The 20,312-nt window shown below is 46.6% G+C and overlaps 2 protein-coding genes across 3 annotated transcripts in view; one reads left to right on the top strand and one right to left on the bottom strand.

The window, feature by feature from the left end:
- The first annotated feature begins 97 nt into the window (after positions 1-97).
- The window catches only part of LMTK2 (lemur tyrosine kinase 2), an 80,931-nt gene continuing 60,716 nt past the window's right edge, over positions 98-20,312 (top strand). The window contains exons 1-2 of the mRNA XM_065031602.1: positions 98-366; positions 12,112-12,217. The gene's annotated coding sequence lies outside the window, so the exon portion shown is untranslated. The remainder of the gene's footprint in view (positions 367-12,111; positions 12,218-20,312) is intronic.
- Positions 6,027-9,014, bottom strand: LOC102092802 (parvalbumin, thymic CPV3). Of its 2 annotated transcripts, none has more exons than XM_005514907.3 (4): positions 8,803-9,014; positions 8,319-8,451; positions 7,775-7,884; positions 6,027-6,284 (listed from the first exon to the last, which is right to left on the bottom strand). In XM_005514907.3, the coding sequence occupies exons 1-4, from the start codon at positions 8,861-8,863 to the stop codon at positions 6,259-6,261; spliced, it is 330 nt and encodes a 109-aa protein (XP_005514964.1). In that variant the 5' UTR covers positions 8,864-9,014; the 3' UTR covers positions 6,027-6,258. The 2 variants fall into 2 exon arrangements, with proteins under 2 accessions (XP_005514964.1, XP_064887694.1); XM_065031622.1 differs by having other exon boundaries at positions 8,319-8,416; positions 8,803-8,872.

Raw genomic sequence — 20,312 nt, 5'->3', positions numbered from 1 at the left:
GCCCCGCGCGGCCCCGCGCTCCGCAGCGCCCCCCGCCGGCGGGGAGAGGAACGGCGGGGCCGGCTGCGCGGGCCGGGGCGCGGGGGCCTGCGGGGCGCGGGGGCCCGCGGAGCGCCGGCCGTGCGGCCTTCCCGCAGCCAGAGCCGCCGGCACAGCCCTGCGGGGCCAAAGCGCCGCGTGGCCGCGACACCCCGTCTGAAGCGCCGGCTGCGCAGCTCAGTTCCCTGCCGGTTCCGTCAGAGCCGCCCGGCAGCTGGAAACAAGTAGAAACGCTGTATTTTTAGAGGTAAACCCCGAGATTTGAGATACGAGATCTGCAAGTTTGAATATGTTGAAGGAAATGTCATCCAGCATCACTTAGTGCAGGTAATCCTTTCTCCAGAAATAGATACTTACTTTTATTCTGATTTTTTTGTTGTTGTCTGGCACATTTAAGATAGTGGCATTTAACTGACAAAATACTCAAGAAGCTTTTCTGTTACTTTTCAATTCCAATTTTAATAAAAATTCAGTGTGAGCTAAATTGTAAATAAAACCAGCAACACGGTAGGAGATACATCCCTTTGCTTCTCTACAGCGGTGTGAAGTTTAGGAATCTGAATAAACTGAAGTTACATAATTGCTTAAACAAACAACCTGGTAAGGTGTAAAAGGTGCAATTGAACATCCCGTTCCACCAGGTCACTTAGAAAAGCGTACCACTAAGCTTTCTTGAAATTGTGCCAGATTAAATCTGAAAGGAAGCAGTATTTATTGAGGTTTCCATTTTCACTTCTGTTATTACTTGAGCTCCTATCGTCAGTCTTAGGTTCTGTTTGCTTGCAGTGCTAGTAGTGTCACCGTGGACAGTCCCCAGCAGCCCCGCGACTGGTGGCCGGGGAGCGCTGTGTGGAACGAAGACTGCGGCAGGACTGCGGTCGTTTGATACGTGATGTCTGTGCTCGAAAAGGGCGATGTAAGCGAGAGAGATGGCCGCTGTTCGCCCGGGCTGGCAGAGCGGGGGTGCAGCCCCGTCTGATCCCTCCTGCCGCGGCCGAAAACCCGGCTGGTACCCACCCGAGGGACAGCTGCGTCCTGAGGGGACAGTGTGGAGGGGACAGTGTGGAGGGGACAGTGTGGAGGGGACAGCGTGGAGGGGACAGCTGCGTCCTGAGGGGACAGCGTGGAGGGGACAGCGTGGAGGGGACAGCATGGAGGGGGCAGCTGCGTCCTGAGGGGACAGCGTGGAGGGGACAGCTGCGCCCTGTGGGGACAGCGTGGAGGGGACAGCTGCGTCCTGAGGGGACAGTGTGGAGGGGACAGCGTGGAGGGGACAGCGTGGAGGGGACAGCTGCGTCCTGAGGGGACAGCGTGGAAGGGACAACATGGAGGGCACAGTTGCCTCCTGTGAGGGAGGAGACGCACAAATGAAGGAGCTGCTGCTTCTGAGGGAGGGAGGCGCAAAATGGAGGGGGCTACGTTCTGTGAGGCACAGAATAGGGGGGGGCTGTCTCTTGTGATGAGACACAAAATTGCAGGAATTGTCTTCTCTGAGGAAGGCGAGGCACAAAATGAAGAGGCTGCTTCGGATTGAGGTGAGGCACAAAATGGAGGGAACCGCGTCCTGTGAGGCATGAAGGAGGAGGTACAAAACGAAGGGGCTGTGTCTTGTGAAGGAGGGGCAAAATGGAGGACGCTGTCTGTCGTGAGGCACAAGATGGAAGGAGCTGCTGCTTGTGAGGGCGGGGAGGCGCAAAGTGAGGTGCCGGCTGCGGGGTGCAGGGAGCCGGCTGGGCAGCCGGGCTGGGGCCCTCTCAGGCCGCTGCAACATGGAGCTTGAATGTGTGAACTCCTGTGGGTGCAGTGTGTGTGCAGGCTCCGTTTCCACAGGCACAGAGCTCATCACCGCCTTGGGTGGCACCTTGCCGCCCGCACGCGAGCTGTCTGACCCAAACCCCTGAGGGCCGAGCAGCTCCAGGTGCGAGCAGCGTCGGGCTGAGCCATAGCATAGGCGGAGCATTTCCAGTCAGCGGCAGCCAGGCCTCACACTGCTGCAGGAAACGTTTCCAAAGCTGCAGAGAGAACCCGGTTTGTGATTTAGTGCAGGCGTTCTCAAGAGAGCGGGTGGTGGAAGGTGGCTCTGCCTCTGGCCAGCACAAGGCAGCGGGGGGGGCAAGGGGCCGCGGGGCTGAGCTCCACAGGGTTTCTTTCCCTCAGCAAGGATCAGGCCAAATGTGTCAGGGTGGGGCATCCAAATACCGCAACTCTTGTTTCCTCCCCTGCAGCTATCTGTGAGTTAAAATTCAGCAGTGCGCGCAGATCAGCCCCTTGGAGTTACGGTTTGCCTGTCTGTCTGTCTGTCTGAAGCACAGGTGAGACGGTTTCTGCGAGCATCCGCTCGGGACTGAATAGACCAAAGGAAAAAAGCAAAGTTCCCCCTCTCGCTTGCACTGTCTATGGGGGCATCAGGTCTGCAGGTCAGAGGGGAAGTTAATTCTCTTCACTACTCACTTAATGCAAAACATGGACATTCTTAAAATTGGTCGTATTGATAGCCAAGTTAATTAATTTCTTACCAAAGGAATGATAAAGCTGCAGTGACTGTGGATTCGGGCTTGTGTTGGATTGAACCTTCAGATGTGTGTGTGTTCAGGACTTTCCACACTGGAGATCCTGGGCTGTGGGCAGGGTGCCTGCTTCCCGCGGTAACGCAAATGCTGTTGTTGCGAGGGATGGTTGGCCAGTGGACGCTGACTGTAACTGGTGGTTGCTCAGGAAGGTGTCTCTCTGCCAGACTTTCCCTAGGGAGGGAATTAATGTATGTGTAGTGATCACTAAACTATAATTCTGCCCAGTGCAACCTCATCTCTAACTTGGCTTCGCTTTTGGTGCAAGTATTTGTGACAATCTACAAAGAGTAAGTGATAACGGATTCGGTTAAATTATTACATTTCTAATGTACAAATTAACAGGGCAGGAAGAAACTTCGATTGTGGTTCCAATTTCATCCCATCTTCTTAATTGTGTGTGCAGTAACACCACACCTTGACATTTGCAAAGTGGCATCGGATCACCCTGAGTTTGAAATGTGATTCCTAGCCCATGATTATGTAAAATTAAACTGCTGCGTAAGTACCCTGGGAATTTGACAGGACAACCCCTCCATCAAGAGACAAATATTTAACAACTTTACCAGTGATTTACAGTGTATTAAAAAAACAGGTATGAATAAGAAACAGTATCTTCGGCATTGTGTGGTCATAGTTTTTGGTTTGTTGAGCCTATTTGTGGGTACTATATTGAGCATTTTGATCAGCTACATAGCAGCAGACTTAACAAAAAGGGACACTGTAGATCACTCTGAGTGCTAGAGCTGACAGCTGTAAATAGATAGAGCTGACAGCTCAAATAGCTGTTCCATGGACAGTACGCACTCGCAATGTGTTAACAAATGTGCAGACTCAGCAGTTTGGGATTAGTTTAGCAAACAAATTACAAAATGGAGCAGTGATCCAGCAACAAGCACAATGCCCGTGTGTCCCCGGTCCGCACGCTTCGTTAATACGGCAGCGGGCCTGCGTGGCTCCTGCAGAGCCAGCGCGGCGGGAGCGCTGCCGGGGGCGTTGCCGTGTCCCCGGAGCTCGGCTTAGCGCGGTGCCGAGGAGCGGGAGCGCCCCAGTGCCGCGGTGAGTACAGACGGCCCCGTAACCGAGGGGTTTGCTTTCAGAATCAGAAATTCCGTAAAGCTAGTAACCTTACGCTCGTCACCGAATGACAATAAAAAACTGCTTTCCTGCAAAACTTGAGATGTTTAAGTGTTTTGATTGGTTTAATGTGTTTAACAGGAATTCCTAGCTGTTGTTACGAGCCCGGCTCTGTAGTGCATCTGAAAGAAAGGCTGGGAAGAGAGGATGAGGAAGGGACGAGACAGTTAAATGGATTTCGGCTCTGAAGATGAATTATAGTAATATGTTAATTATTTCCCCGCTGGTCATAGCAAGAAATGAGAGAATTTAATTAATAATTAAGTCATAGTTTGACATATTTAAGGTGTGGTGGGTTTTATGCTCAGAGATCGAATAAAGCCAATGTTTGTTCTTTTATATTTTAATTCTTCACAGGCGGGGTGACATAGCACGAGATGTAACGGGGCACGTAATGTGAATGTGAAGTGGGGCTGTGGAGACCTGCATTTTAACAGAATCACAAGTATTCTGGTATTTTCTAAAAATGTATTTTTATAGTGGTTGTGTGCAGTAAATCATACTAGTATACAACATACAAGCGGTAATTCTGATAACTTGTTGCAACTTTTGTTTCCATCCGTAAGCATCGTTGTCAGTAGTAGCTGATTTCTGAATGCTGCCTCATGTCAGATTTCTGTAGAGAATACAGTCCCCATTTCTATCCCATTCATTAAATATATGATTATAGAAAGTGGCTGCTCGTTCCCTATATCCACATGTTAAGTGAAGGTGAAATGTGGTGAATATCTTTAGTCAATAAAGCCTTGCCCAAGCGCTTTCTCAGTGACGAGCCCTCGCTCGAAGCTGTGGGAGCGGTGCGCGGCGTGGCTGGAGCAGGGGGCTCGCTGGCGCGTGTTGGGGCGGGCACGGAGCACAGGGTGTCTGTCAGTCAGTGACCGCGGGCTGAGTTGCCGCTATCATGTGTTGCGCAGGAGTATTCGCAGTGCAGGTCAAGGATTCTGGGGAAATGAGGAGTTGTTTTACCTTTAGAAGCTTCTTCTACTTCAGAAATCCTACAAGTCAGCAAGTGTTCCTTTAGGTAAAACGTTCTCCCACAGAGAACAGTAATCTCCTGGAGGAGCTGCTGTACTCCTCAGGTTTTTAAGGTACTTTTTTCCCGCTGGACGTGCATGGAGGGCTTCCTCTAACTGCAGTACTTTGAGTGGTAGGGAGATCTCAGAGTATCTCAAGTAGAGTAGGCGGGTTGTATTTCTTCTCTTTGGTGCGGCAGCACGCAACTTGTATACGATAATAGGCTATAAACAAACAATTGAGACATGCTTTGAATTAGTAATGATGAGTAAGATTTTTATAAAGCCTTGACGTACAAACGAGTGAAAGGGATACGTGCCAGGCCAAGAAGCGTTTCCCTGTTCCTTTTGTTCCCCACCTCCTGATTGGGCCTAAGTACATGTTGTAGTTCCCGTGTTCTGCAGGAACTTCACGTGCAAACAGCCGTGATATATTCTTCTTTCTGGGAAATGAAGAAGGTTCCGGATTCACTCGCAAATTTGTTGTGGGCCAGGGCACCTCACAAACGTTCTGTCCGCACGCTGTCCCGTGGCTGCTCCAAGCCGCATGTGTGTGAACTGTAGTATATGGCACTTGTTAGTGTTGGGAAAGCAAGTGAACAAATGCTCCATCACAGTATTTGTATATTCTTTGTTCACAAAAAGACATTTCTTCAGCACCCACAGAGCTGGGTGCTTTTGTGAAGGACATTTCAATAGGCCATAGCGTGAAAAAACAGGTGGAGTACATTGGAGCTTTCTCAATGTGTGTTTCTACAAATTCTGCCTCCGCACTTTTAGCCCTTCCTATCGAGAAAGATGGAAAATAATACCGAGGAGACACCTTTTGCTTCCCCTCTGCTTTTTAAAGCCTCACCGTTGTCTGAAAGCTCAAGTGCACAAGGGCTTTCCCTTTAGTGCTTTCTGCAGGAAAGCGCGTGGTTTTCACTTGTGCTCTGCATTGGCTACTGTGAAAGAGCGGTTTGAAACTGCACCGGTCTCATGCAGAAGCCACGTCTCAAGCAAAAACGTATGACTGCTTCTCACTTGGAAGTCAGTGCAAGATTTATCCTCACCCTCCTCACGACTGTACCTGAGCTGCAGGTCTGACGCACATCTGGGTGATGTCCAGAGGGCCTTGTGTAACCAGAACTCCCACTGGTACCAAAAGGTGTTCCATATTCGAAGGTCTGATAAGATCAAGATCTTGGAGGGATTAACACTTTTGGTTTAAGAATTCACGCATTTCAGTTTAGCAGTCAGAAAAACAGACACAAACTACTGTATATGATTAATTTTTATTGGAAATTTTTAAGGGAGGTGTCTGCTAAAGTAGAATTTAGAACATGGTAAATGGTTCACACAATTAAAAAGACCCATTAATCAGTGTTTCATTATGTTGCTGAGGCAATGAACAAATAACAGACACTGTCAAGATAAATAAGGGACTCCTGATTGTCAAGGTTTTGGAGCCTCTTGTGCAGATTCATCCCAATTCTATCTTGGTTGGTCCTTTTGAACCTCTAAGACTGCACGAGTTCCTGGAATTCTGTGAAAGAGAAGGGAATGCTTACAGTAGAAATATTAAAATGAACGGAATAGGAGTAAAGGATCAGGGGCTTATCAAGAGATTTAGGATAGGAATGAAGAGAAAACAATTACCTGAGAGATGACTAGAGGGGAAGAAACATGTATGGAAGAAAGACCTTGTCTAAACTTCTAAACAACACAAGGGAAGGCAGTGTTTTGCTGACATTTATAAGGAATACTAAAATGTTCATGGTAGTTTTAGCCTCTCTGCATGATACTGATCTTGGGCAGAAACAATGGAATGGCCAATAAGGAATTTGAGTAAGAACTAGTGAAGAGCTGAAGAATGAGAAATGAGTTGATGTGTCTTGTTAGCTGTTTGCAATGCTTCAGCGGTTGAGAAGTGTTGATTTAGAGCACAGTCTAAAGCCAAAATTGTTGTGCAGTTCCACATGGTGTGATACTGAAGTGTTGTACAATAAAATACTGCCGTTTGGAAGATCTTGTAAATGTTTGGCTTGTGTGAGTTGAGTATCTGATCAGTCCAGTCCCTGAACAGCTGTATTAGTATGTAGATTGCTTCATAAATCATGTGTGTTTATTCTGGCGCGTTTCCTAAGGAACTGGATTTAATTCCTTCCAAGGAAAGAAACAGTTCTGTCCTTGTAGCGCAGTGAGCCGGGGAATCCGCGCCCAGCACGTTCCCCGCGTGCCGCGCCCTGAGCCGCCGAGGTGCTTGCCCGGGCAGCTCGCCCCTCACGGGCCGCTTGCCGTTGGCTGCGAGCCCGGGCCGTGTGTGCCTGCCGCTCAAAGCGGGACACGCGAATACAGAATGCTGAGCTCGGGAGGGCTCTGCACTGGGCAGCCGTTAAATCGCACTCGCGTTTCTGCGGTGTGAGTGCAATATGCTGCTTCCTAAACCAGCCGCCCCTTCCTGTCTGGTCCCTAACCCGCCACTGAAGGTAAAGCAGCGTCCATCCCCTGCACAGAGCCGGCTGTGGGGCCTCCCGTCGTGGTCCTGAGCTGCGTGCCACTAGCTCTTGTGTATGGTGAACGGTTTCAGTGACTAGTGGAACTTCTGTTGGGAGGCGACTGCTGGAAAAGAGCTAATGTTAGTGCTGGTGACTTTCCTGTATGAGCTGGTTCCTGTGTCCTCAGTTTTCCATTTGTGTATTACGAGTGATGCTAGCGCTGCTTTACATTGGTGTTAAGTGAGAGGAGAAATAAGGGGCGGTTCCTTTCAAAACAACTGGAAATTTGTGAGTGGGATGAGAAGGTTCCCCGGGGCAGCCCGCGTGGGGTTTATTTACTTGCTCGTGCATAAGGAGTTGCAGAGATCAACCCGTTAGGTCAGGGCCGTTTCTGCCCTTAAGCAGGTTGCTCCTGCAAGGGTTTCAGTAAAATCACTGGAAGTACATCCATGTGCTGACAGTATAAAAGGAAGGAGAATCACACATTATTTACAACACATCCTGAGCAGCCTTATTCTAGATATAAATGAATGAATACCTTCAGCCCCGATTTTACCATCCCCATCGTGATCTGCAGCTGCCAAGAAGGTCTTGGTTTCTGAGCTGGTTAACACTCTGGCTCCACACTCAAACCTCTGAAGGAAATACCTAGGAAGAAAATAACTTGGGTTATGATTTTCACAGAATATTATTCTTTTATGCTGCCTGCATAAACTGATCTCTTTCTGTAAATAAATTCTTTACCGCATTAGCCAGTCCTCCGAACACTGCTTTGTTTGACAAGCTAAATCTTAGTCGCATACATTTCTGCTTTGTAAGTCCAGCCCTGATACAATGGATTCTGCCCACTGCCAAAATTCAGTCCCAGGAAGTTATTTTCCTCTATACCGAGCATTAAAGGTGGTCATTTACTGATGTGTTTTTCTTTGTGGGGATTATCTACTTGGATACATCTTTGGCAGTCTGCCGAAGGTCTTATCAACGTTTAGCGTAACCTGTGCTCGCCTTTAGAGAACAGCCTGGAAAGAAAAAAGGTGCTGGTTTTTGGTAGCCCCTAGATAGTTAACACCGAAAATCCTTACTTGAGCTCGTCTTCCTCAATAAAGCCGCTCTGGTCGTTGTCGAGAATCCGGAAGATGTCCTTGAGCTGGCTGCTGCTCTTTTTAGACATGCCACTGATCTGAAAGAATTTTTTGGGACTAAAGGAATCTGGAGCTGAAAATAAATTAATAAATAGATTAACCCCAGACCATTATTTTCACTGTTTGTAAATGGTCTGAGGATGCTGCTTTGTTACATTCTAATTGTTCTAAACATGAGTGCTGGATGAAGCCTGTCAAAGCATGAATTCTACTGTGCTGTACCATACTGTCCTAAACATAAAAACATCACATGGGGATAAGTGACAGTGACGATAACCAGCCATGAGCAATGTGCTGTGGCAGCTGAGCGAAGAGACGGCAGCAGTCTGTTTACACCACGCACTTGTTAAGTGCTCCTTTGGGACTGAGGTAGAGCTGCTGTGTGCTACACAAAAGGGGTTTAGGGTTTTAGTTGTCGGCTCACCTTGGCAGTCCCGCAGAGCAGCAGCAATATCGGAAGGGCTTAGGATGTCTGTGAGGCTCATCTTAGACCTGTGCAAAATAGTGTGTTAAGAACAGATTTGTGAAATGCAAATGCACGCTTCAACAAATTGATTGTTCTGTGGCTAACAAGACTTCCAATGGCAGATGAATCTGGTTAAACCAACATCACCGCTATTCCGAAACAAGGGAGAGGATTTACTACATTGCTTCCTTAAAAAAAGCCGTGCTGAAATAATACTTTTTAATGAGATGGATTACCTAAATTATGTTGCGAGTTGATGATTTGTTTTTTTATCGTTTACTTGCATCCTATTTAAGTACAGCACATTTTAGAACTCTGTGTAACCATTAACCAAATACTGCCTTACTGGAATGCGTGGCATCTGGCACTACAAATAACAGTACATGCAGTGGAAAAAAGGAAGTCAAGCGATTCATTCCTGTTTTCTCCCCCAACAGCTCTGAAGAATGAAAAAGAAAACCGATACTTATCCAAATAAGGTCCATCATATGTAATTCCAGCAGTTAAAATCATAGTCTTAGAAGAATGGTTATCGTACTTACTGCTGGTGCAGCTCTGCACAGTAATTTCATTCAAGGAATCTCAAGGCAGCCGCTCACCTTTATAGTTTCCTCAGCTAGGTAAAGGAAAAATAGCTGAGGAGATACCGGGCAAAACAGTGATGTTGGCTCTGGCTTGCGAGTCTGGCTTATAAAGGATTCAAAAGGTGACAATAACCACTACTTAGGTTACTGTTTCGTGGATCAAATGTTTGATTTGAGTCCTAGCTCAAATTTCTTCCTTAACTAATTAAACCTTTCTATTTATATCCTAAGATAATATGGACAAGAAGAGGTTTTTTAATAAATCTATTACGCTTGCACTTAATTAAGTACAACCCTGCCATCCAAACGCAGCCTTTCAGTCTCCAGGTGTGCTGAAGATTGTCAGCTCACCTCTGGACCCGGCGGCGCTCACTGCCAGTTGGCTCCACCAGTCAAACCCCTATGGAAAGAAACCAGTTTGGTTTCCCCAAGTGCTTTGATCCTGTGGAATGTAGGAAGGAAGCTGGAGAGAAAAGATCAGAGGTGACAATAGGACAGCATGCTGTCATCTTACTGCACACACTCTCATAACCTGCTTCCTTAGTATGAAATTAAAATGGCAGGTATAAATAAGTGGGGGGTTACTGTATGTTTAAATAGCATTAGTTTTGGAAAAAAACACTGGAGAAAATTGCGAAGAGCAGATATGAGGCTCCTTCTCAGACAAAAATCTATTTCCATCTTTTCGGTGGTTATGTGGACAAAATAAAAGACCAATAAAAAACACATGTATTTTGGTTAGAGTTTACTGGATAACAGTCCATTGCGGCATCTAAAGTAATGCTCTCCTGACACGTGAGCATTGGTTTGGTTTTTAATGAATGCAAATAGCATAGTATGCTGAACAAGTAATATTTTTTGTAGTAGCAAAAGTTATGAATTATGCTGTGAAGTGGACTGGAAGTAGTATATCTAAGCCTTGGTGGAAGCAGTACTATACATTCCTATTGCTCTCGCTCTGAGATCTGCATGAAGTTGTGACCTGTCAGGTGGTGGCGGTAGGAATGAAGCGCATGCTGTGGTTTCTACGAGTTAGTCCTGCCATAGCTTTCATCCTTGGGGGTACCTTTTTGCCCTCTGTTGTGAATTTTCTCCTTCATGATCTTCTCAGGTTGGTATGGGTTTTAACAAAAGGCTTTTTACTGATTCCTCGTGACATTTTCCCTGCAGAAATGTTTCTGGAGAAGAGAATTCTTCGTAGACCTCTGCGATAGTGCCATAGATGTTACTTTACAGGGGCGTCCTGTATTTCTGCTTGCGCCCACAGGCTGCTCGCTGAGCTGCTTGCTTTGTTTACAGTTTTTACTTGCCGTGCAACAGGAATTATTAAAAGCCAATGAGAACGAGGAAAATGATGAGATAAAGGTGAGCGTATAATACTCAAAATATGTCTGCAACTAATTCAGGCATTGTATTAAAATACAAGCACCAAACGCTTAAAGAATGGCGTCTGGTTACCCCATACGCTCTGCCACGGCTCACAAGGTGCTGAGCTATTTTTACGTGTATTCAACAACAGTAAAGTAGCCAGAATTAGTATTATATTAAAATATCTCAAAAGTGAGCCAGTTGCTACAATAAGTTCGCTATTATTGCTTATGAAGGGATCTTTTAATGTTTGAAACTCAACACTCCCAACAAAGCGATGCTAATCCTGGCGGAAAGGTGGTTTACAAAAGCCTAAAAGAGCTGAATTTCAGAATCAAGTTGATGTCACTGTATATTGATACAGGTGGAAATCTAAGGTTACTGGGGTTTATTTATTTATGAATGACACTTCATCTGAAGAACAGGTTTCCCTCCGCTGCAATTAGAATGGCATAATCAGGGATGAGTATATTATCTAAAGGGATGTTTTAATTAGATAATCTATTTTACGGCTAAATTACCTGCCTGTTTTCCTTATTTCTGGGGTATGTGTTAGCTTAGGTGAGTGTTACCGTTTTAGAGGTTCCAAAACTGATATCTATAAAAGAAATTTTCTAAAAGGTATGCAGGCAATGTAGTGCTATCAAGAAAATACCTAATAATTCCCGTAGAACAGCTGCTAAGTAGTGGGCAGTTAACAACAGTGCAAATGTGGGACAGAGTCTGAGTTACCGCAGTTTCCAGGACGTTCAACATTTGCTCCTGTGACCTGGGATGCAGAAGAACCATCAGCAGTTCCCTCAGGAGAGGTGTAACCTGCACCTCCGCAGCGGAGTGGAGAGAGGCTGCGGCAGCTGCTCCGAAGCCCACACACCTGTCTTTCACCCTGGTTGTGCTGGGGCCGGAGTTGTATGGCGACCCTGGGTAACACATTCTGCCTTTGTGATGGCTTTGGAAGTCACTGAAACAGGGACCCGGTAACCTGTGAGGTCGATCATTAATGTCGATGTCTTAATGGCGATGACAGAGAATTTTAGTGTGAATATAGCTATAATAATTGAAAAGGCCCTTTACAACAAAACAAGGTGTATCCTGCTGCTTCAAGTTGTCTCTTAAGGCACATGCTTTAATCATATAGAAATAATTACAGAACCTGATTTGAATGGTTGCTTGGGCCATAGCCTTTTGTCATATTTAACAGAGACATTTAAGAACATGGTTTAGTATTTGACTTGTTTGGTACTGTGCATTATTGCAATGAAGGATGAAATCCAGGCCTCGGAAGCCTCGGTGACAAAGGTTTCTTTCCCCGCAGCAAGAAGAGGACACGGCCCCGAGCCCCGAGCAGAGACCTGGGCTGTAGAACCCAGGATACGGGATCCATCCTGCAGCACCCTGGGTGCGGAGCTCAGCAAAGACAGGTACTTCCCTCAGGAGGTGCATCTGATGTATTCTCCCCAGTTTAAAGGATGTCCTTATTATTCTGTGTAAATGAGACTGATTTCTGTTTGAAAATGAGAGCAGAATAGGCTAACACAACTGATTAATAGTGTAACTGATTCATAGAGATTGCTCTGATCAGAACGCTTTTTCACTTCAAAAGCTGTCCTGGAAGGACTCTGCTAGAATTTAATACACTGTGTTTGTCTTTAAATGCACTTGCAAGTGCTTCTGTGACTCAGTAACACAATTTTCTGTCTCTGACCCTAAACATAATTGTCTAAGAGGTTTCTGTCTGCTGTCAGCACTATGGACAGTGTCAGGTGGAGTGATCTTTAAAAGTCGAAATTGTTCAGGTTTTCTCGGTATTTTAAGAATAACTGTGTCCTAAGGTTGGAAGCTGTGAAATGGTGTGGATGCTGCTTTTTGTGACGTGTCTGAGACATGTCCAGCGGTACTATCGTGTTCCCAGAGGCTTTTTGCGCATGGCTGTTTCACTGTGACCCACAGTGCAAGAAGCCACAGTAAAATAGAGCAAGTAACACTGAAGGTGGTCCCAACTCTTTCCGTGTTCACTGCCTGTCCTCACAGATGGCAGTGGGATTTCTGCCATTACTTTCAGCAGTAGGAGCATGTAGAACCCTTAGTATAACCTTAAAGTAAAAATACCCTATAATTAGAGTTAGCCCTATCATACATAATCCTCAAATGTCACTTGTTTAACAGAAGTGGCCTTTTATTCCGGGGAGCATTCTTGAAAGCTTCCCATGGAATCCCTCTCAAGGAGTTTCCAAAGTCCGCGCCCCCGGTGTTGTCACTAGCGTTCAGCACGCGCAGCAGCATCCCCGGCCCCGCAGCGGCAGATCCTGCAGCCCAGGCCGTCACTGGGGTGGTGCCGAGCGGGTTTGCTCGGCCCGCGAGCAGCCGGCGCAGCGGCGCCTCTCCGCTGGCTGGCCTCTCCCGTTTGCGCGAGCAAGCCGTCCTCTGCGTGTCCGGCGGCCGCGCGGGTGGCACGTGAGCTCCAGCAAGTGTCTGGGGACTTGAAGTCACCCATCAGAACCAGGTTCTGAGGGAACAAGTAGGTAAGTGTGTTCTTGTAGACAGAAAACACTGTTTTCTCCACCCATCTGTTTAGTGGTAATAGTGAAGGAAGGAAAGGTCTAAAAACGTCTCTAGTCACAAGCTCTTCTTGACTTTCTGGAGAGATCACTGAAGCTGATATCAGACTTACCTTGTCATTAATTTTTTACTGTTCTTAATGGAATGGCAAGTGGTGAAATTGTCTTAGATTTGTAGATCTAGCAGGGTAATCAATGTGGAACTAACTGTGGTTAAATAAAGGAGCTGACTGCTAACTCCAAAGTTATCTGAGCTGTCTGTGCCTATCTCACTTAGCCATTAATACTGCTGTGGTGCTCGAGTATCTTCCAGCGACCCGTATTACATGGTAAAAACGTACAACAGAATATCAGCTGAGATACATAGCATTTCCTGACCATAATAAGAGCTTTTAGCCCTGCCATCAGACTGCAGTTATTAATTTATCAGAATTTCCTTTGTTTATTGCTCTCCTGACATGCTATGGAAATCATAAATGTGAATTTGTTTGATGGATAATTCTTCTTTTCCCTGTTAAGGAAAATTCTACAATATTAGGGCCTGATTCATTCGTTAGAGTTACTGGAAATATATTTTGGGGAATGTATAAGACCTGAACACATTATTGAGTATTCATTAAAGTCCTGTAGATTGCTTTAATTTGTGTAACATAATGATTTCCCCAGTGTTGTATTGATAGTTCCTTCCTCCTCCATAATGTCGTATCATAAATGTGTTATGCGTCAGAACCACTATACTGTTGGCAGATAATTTTGATTTTTGATCTGCAACTATTGAAGCATCTTCTGAAATAGCTCCAGCAGATACGGTACAAGACAGCCAGAGGTTTTTGCCAGACCACTGCCCAAGAACACACCCTGTAAGCGTTCGATTTTTGGAAAAGAATACATAGGGTGCAAAGTGGACCCAACAACAGGTATTTATTCCCCAGCTGCAAATGATCACCACAGACCTTTCTTGAGACCTCCATCCTGCTCCCGAGGGCTGAGGCGAGGGTCCCCTCCTTTGGAGAACAAGATGGAATTGGCATTCTGTGTTCAGGGATAATTTAACCTGGGAAAACTGTGTCATCAGCAGAAGTGGCCGAGTGGGGAACTGGAGTTGTTCTGACTTGAATTAATTCAAGCAGGTAGAACTGTTCTGACTTGTTGTAAGTGGGACGATAGTGCCATCAGCTGGGCAGCACGGTGAGAGGTTCCTTGCAGAATTTGGAATGTCCTGCTCTTTCAGCGATCTGGGTACATCTTGGATCCAGCTGATCTTGTATAAAAAACGACAGCTTAATTAATGCTAGGTCCTGCCGTTTAATTAGTGTATGAAACGTAATCAGCTGCATAAAGAATGACATAAACACGTGTGGAGCATTAAATACACCTAATGATTAAATGCCACTTATACCAGTTACCATGACCACGTTTTACACCTGGGCATCCTATTAATTCCAGTTTTTTACAGCAGGTGCTGGCTATTTATGCAAATATTGAAAATGAAGTAGCCCACAGAGATGCTTTTATTTTCTCTTCCTCTTAATATTTTTACTAGAATCTTGAATGCCCCAAATTGAGCGGGCAGACTGGATTCCAGTTCAGTCCCCCGGTGATATAAAGACCTTTTGCTCAAAACGTCGGGGAGCCGGGTTGAAGTAGTGCTTGCGCTGCCGCCGGTGTTTTCCAGTGATAGCAAATCCCTTGCCAGCAATTGTTCATGATCTTTCAAATGTGTAAATAAATTGTAGGCTTGCAGTAAGAAAGATTGTTCATGGCACAGGTATCTTGTCTTTATCTTGACTGCTTGTTAAGAGTTGACCAGGGCTCAAAAAAATAAATAAAAGAATAAGAAAATGGGACATTTGAAAATCTCACAGTCGAAAAAAATACTTTCTTAATTTTTAGAGTTAAAATGGGAAACTAGTGATATTTCCTCTGGTAATCATTCCTTAAAGGCAACACATTGTATACTCATAATAGATACTTAAGAGAACCGAAGTGTTGCATTTTAAGTGTCGCGTTGTAGTTCAATAGTAAAAAGCACTGGAATTTTATACATACACCGGTTTAGGTTCCAGTCCTGAAGAGCTCTCTGTAGGTGCAGAGGGACTGACCGCCTGTAGCCAAGGGCAGAATATAGGCCGGCTCGTGTTGAGTCCGCTCTGCAGTGCAGAGCAGATCTGAGCACCTCGAAATCGCATCCATGACATCCAACGTATGGAGCAGGGCAGCTGCCGAGAGCTCTTGCCGAGTCTCACAGGTACATAGGACTCCGTGTAATAAACGCAGTCTTACCATCTGCTGCAGTTCTCTGTCCCCACCGCTGTCACCTGCTGCCAGGACCACCTTGGCCTCAGCATCGGCCAGAGCTCGGCTGAGAAATCCCGGAGGGGACAAATGGGTGAGACATGCTCGGTGCTGGAAGCGTGCGGAGTTTGGCTTTGGTCCTGGGTGTAAAATGTCAAGCCTGATTCAACTCTTGAGGCTCATTCAAAAGCTCTTTGTAAATAGTTTTTAATTAAATGGCAACATTTCCTCCAGCTTCAGTGAGAATAAGGGTAAGGAAGGAAGGGAATGTTGCATCACAGCCTGTAAAAATCCTTGATGACATTTTGGTTTCATTGAATTAAAAAGGCAGAATTAAAACTGACTCCCCAGTGGCAGGATTCCTCTTCCCTCTGGTGTTATCTTCTTTTCTTCTACGATATAGACTCTTAAGAGTGGCAAGAATTATGCTAACCTTGTGTTTTAACTTCAAAGTCAGATGACTATGATCTGGAAGGTGGAATTTGTGTGATAGAAAGAAAGATGAGAGAGAAACAATCCTTTGAATTCAGTCCAGTAAAAAACCTTGCACTAACAAAGCGAGCTCTAGCAGAGCTGCTGGCTTTACCTTCACAGTCTGTCAGTTATCCGTACATGAAAGCGGTGTTTCCAGAGCTCCCGGAGCGCGTTCTCCTTGGCATCAGCCTTTCCTCCGTTATCTGCCCTGCAGCTCCGGCAGCACGAGCAGGCGCACGTGCCTGTGCACACACGTGTGAGCGTCTCATCCAAAGAGACAGAAGGAAAGGGAGTATTTCTGGCCTTGTCCTGCATTTTTAGACAATTGAATGCCAGCCTGTTGGTAACTCATTATTAGTTTAATTACTTCAGTTCATCTTCCTCAATAAAGCCACTCCTGTCCTGGTCGAGAATGCCAAAGACTTTGGGCTGGCCTTTGGACTTGGAGCTGAGACCACTTGGACAGAAAGGGTTTTGTAATCAAATGAGTCAGCGGCTGAAACAAGCAGAAGATACCAGGAAAACTAGTTAAAGATCTGGGAAAAACCAACCAACCAACCAACCAAAACAGCGTTGTGTCAAAAAGCAGCAAACTGATTTTCAGTACAGGGACGGTGATTACAAACCCCAGCCAACAATCTTTGATTTTCCTGAGTTTACTTCAGATTAATGGGATTTTTTTCATCAGGGATCTCTCAAACCTAGGAAGATAAATCTTGACTGTGGTTTTCATCACGCGGGAACAACATTTGTAAATAGATACTTCACTCAAACATGAATTCACAGAACTTGATGATAAAATTGTGCTTGTATTGAAATCAGCAGGGGTTTTATTATTATTCTCTGAAAAAAAACCAAACCAGAGGATTTCAGCCTCTGGAGTTTTTCCCACTCAGAATTGCTTTGGTGTCCAAGTGACGGTGAGTACTCGTACCGCGGCTGGCAGAGACTGAAGCTTGCAGCCGTCCCATTGCCTTGGCCCGTTTTTCCGTGGAGGCGGAGGGCTGTGTCCGGATGCCCGACACGCGCCGGTCCGTGAGGCGCGCAGGCCCGCGGGCCGCGGGGGGGCAGCGTGGGCGTGGCGGGGCGGGACTGGGCACGGCGGGGCAGGGCGGGGTGGGGCTGGGCACGGTGGGGCGGGGCTGGGTGGGGCTGGGCGTGGTGGGGCGGGGCTGGGTGGGGCGGGGCTGGGTGGGGCTGGGCGTGGTGGGGCGGGGCTGGGTGGGGCGGGGCTGGGTGCGGCTGGGCGTGGCGGGGTGGGGCTGGGCGTGGCGGGGCAGGGCTGGGCGGGGCTGCTGCCAGGTGGCAGCGGGGCCGCGCGGGGGTTGGACAGCGTGCCGGGCCCCGCCTGCCGGAACACGGGAGTAGAAACAGGCAGGCAGTCCAGGGGACCTTCTGTTAGTGGTGGTGGGAGGAGCAGGTTATTCCATCTAACAAAAGCAGATTTTCCCGTGTTTATTTCTGTGCTGGCTAACTGTTACAGTCTGTTGGGGACATCATTGCAAGTGCGGGACCTGTTTGTTCTGGAAGCCTGGCAGTTAGAGCAGAAAGTGTCTAGGAAATACCAGCTGATTAACGTCTAGTTGGGATGAATCTGATGCGATTCCCTTTGAGTCAAGTATTTCCATATTCTAGTTTGACATAAATTCCCCTTTGAACTTAGGGTCAATAATAGCTTTGTGTCTGCAGGGGAAAGCATCATCTAGGGGTGCCTTCTTTTCATGTTGTAACCAATGTGGTAATTGTTCTTCTTTTCTGAAGCTCGATGTACAAAATCTCTGATTTTCTTGTTTACATGAGTGTAAGACATGCTGATGAGCACATCTGAAGCTATAGAGCAGCTGTACCTCAGCTTTCGGTACAGAGGGCGTACCAGACGGTCCGTACCGATGCAATGGTACCTCTGTGCCCGCCAGCAAAAGTAATATGGAAATTAAGTTTCATAAAATACGAACAGTTCAAATTAGTTCATATTCTAGGTATCCACTTATTAAAATATTTTAAAGTATATGAACGACTAAGCATGAAAATGTCAGGTACATGTCAGTTCAGGGATTTAATCAAGATGTATCTATTTCGGTAACTGGTTCTGGGAAATTAATCCAGCCTTGGCCACCTCTGCGCACAGTGTCTGTGTGACGAGCTCCGGGCGCCTCTGGGGGTGCTGCAGCGCGGATTTTCCGCTTGGGCTGGCTGCTAACGCAAGAAACTCGACCGGTCTGTGTGTGCAGTGGGTGCCCTGACAGCCCCTGCCCTTTCTGTGCTCTCCCGCTCCTCTTGTTGGAAGATGAGTGTGAGATTTCAAACAGAGCCAAAGCTGAATCTGAAGTTTACAGATGACTCCAGGTTGGGATTTCCAAAGGAGCGTGAAGTTAGGAGGCAGCCGCCTTCCACTAAATACCAGGAGATGTTATCTTATGCGTGATTCTGCTCCTTTATCAGGACAACCAAGCGCTGGAGTTTAATAGAGGTGATGGAATCAGTGGCTAGAGCAATAGGCTGGGGTTGGGATACTGGGTTCAACACCCCAGCCACTTCATCCTTCTTGTAAGCGCTTGTGTAGAACAATCAATTTCATTGTGTTTATAGAAATCATAGCGCCTCTTTACTGTATTTCACAAGAAGTATTGGGAGGATTGGAGATGAAACTGCTCGTACGGGGGAATGAGGGAACTGTGTGCAGCTGAGGTGTGGCTGAAAACTCAGTCTTTGGGCTCAGCGGAACTCAGATCTGCTGCTCACGTCTGGGGTTGCTCCTTCATTGTCTTAAGTAAAGGTAAAATATATAAACAACATTTCCTTTCTCCTTGGAATTCTGAAGCCGTGTTGTACCGAGTAGGATGGCCTTGTTCCAAAAGCTGAGAACGGGTTGGCAGTGTGAGACACGGGGTGTCATTAGGTCCTTTCTGACTGGATGGAGCACAAACAATTTGTAACAGAACTTTGGGGTTTAACTGTGCACTCAGCAGTGATTTATTTGTGTGCTTCATTCACAAGAGCAGGATGCAGAGGGTTCAATCCTTACTTCTCAAATTGCCCAGAGAAGTTATAGAACCTTCATTCTTGAAGTTACTCAAGCTCAGCTTAGAGCAGTGTGCCCCTCAGGAGGTGGTTGGACCAGCATGAATTACTCTGTGATTCTGCACCTTAATTGCAGTAACACTGTGGTATCCCCATCTGTCTCTTTACTGCTTCAGGTGCCTGCACAGACAGCGGGCGTCAAGGGTGCCTGTGGCGCAGCGCCGTCCGGTTCAGGGGGCGCTCCTGCTTGTGCCCTGGGGAAACCGAGGGCTGCCACCGGCTCGGCTTCCAAGAAAACTGTACCCTGCTAGAATTGGTTTCTTTTAGGTGGTAAATATTGTCTAGTTTGGTTTCACTCTAAAAATGTAGATTCTGCTGCCAACAGAAGACTTATGAGGGACTAGGGGTTTGTTTTTGCTGAACAGTCAATGGGCTTTTTCAAAATTGGGGACTTTGGGCAGTTTTTTTAATTTAATTCTTTCTAATGAAACGGCTGAATGGTTTTAATAAGATTTAAAACTCATCTTCTTGCCAAGAGCTGCTGTTTAAGAGGAACAGATTGCTCTTAAGCTGCAACATACCCGAGGACTGCGTGCCTGATTCCCCAAGTTCTCCGCTCCCCCCTGTGGCAACACAAGGCGGTGATGTGCAGTTGTTCAGCGTCTCTGAAGTACTGGCATTCCACAGGAGACTTTCAGATGTGCAAGGAATGCAATAGCAGGTCTGTCCCTTACGGTATTGTCTGTGCCACCTGCTCGTGAACTAGTGACATGATATTGTAGTGATTAGCAGTGTGAAGAGCTAATGTATATATTACATCTGCATGCTGCTGCAGATCTGGATTGCGCTGGAGATTTTTCTTTAGCAGACAGGAGAATGAATAAGGTAAAAGGAACCAACAGAATTCCATCATTATGCAAAATATTTCAGTGCTGCAATTAACAGCAGCTATAATTTAAGCCCAGATTTGACATCAAAGGCAGTGGGGATAGAATTAGGATTTATATCCATTATCATTCTGCCAAGGCTCCAGTGGCTGGGATCGCTAGAGTCCCCCCTGCCCAGCCGCAACCTGACGTGCGGGCTGCGGGAGCCGGGCTCCTGCGTCCGCATCTCGCGGCTCGTGGAGACGCCAGCATTCCACCAGGCTTTGCTTCTGCTCCTCTTC

This window comes from Columba livia, chromosome 15 (assembly GCF_036013475.1).
Source record: "Columba livia isolate bColLiv1 breed racing homer chromosome 15, bColLiv1.pat.W.v2, whole genome shotgun sequence".
Classification (NCBI taxonomy): Eukaryota; Metazoa; Chordata; class Aves; order Columbiformes; family Columbidae; genus Columba; species Columba livia.
This window is presented reverse-complemented; position numbering and strand designations above follow the sequence as displayed.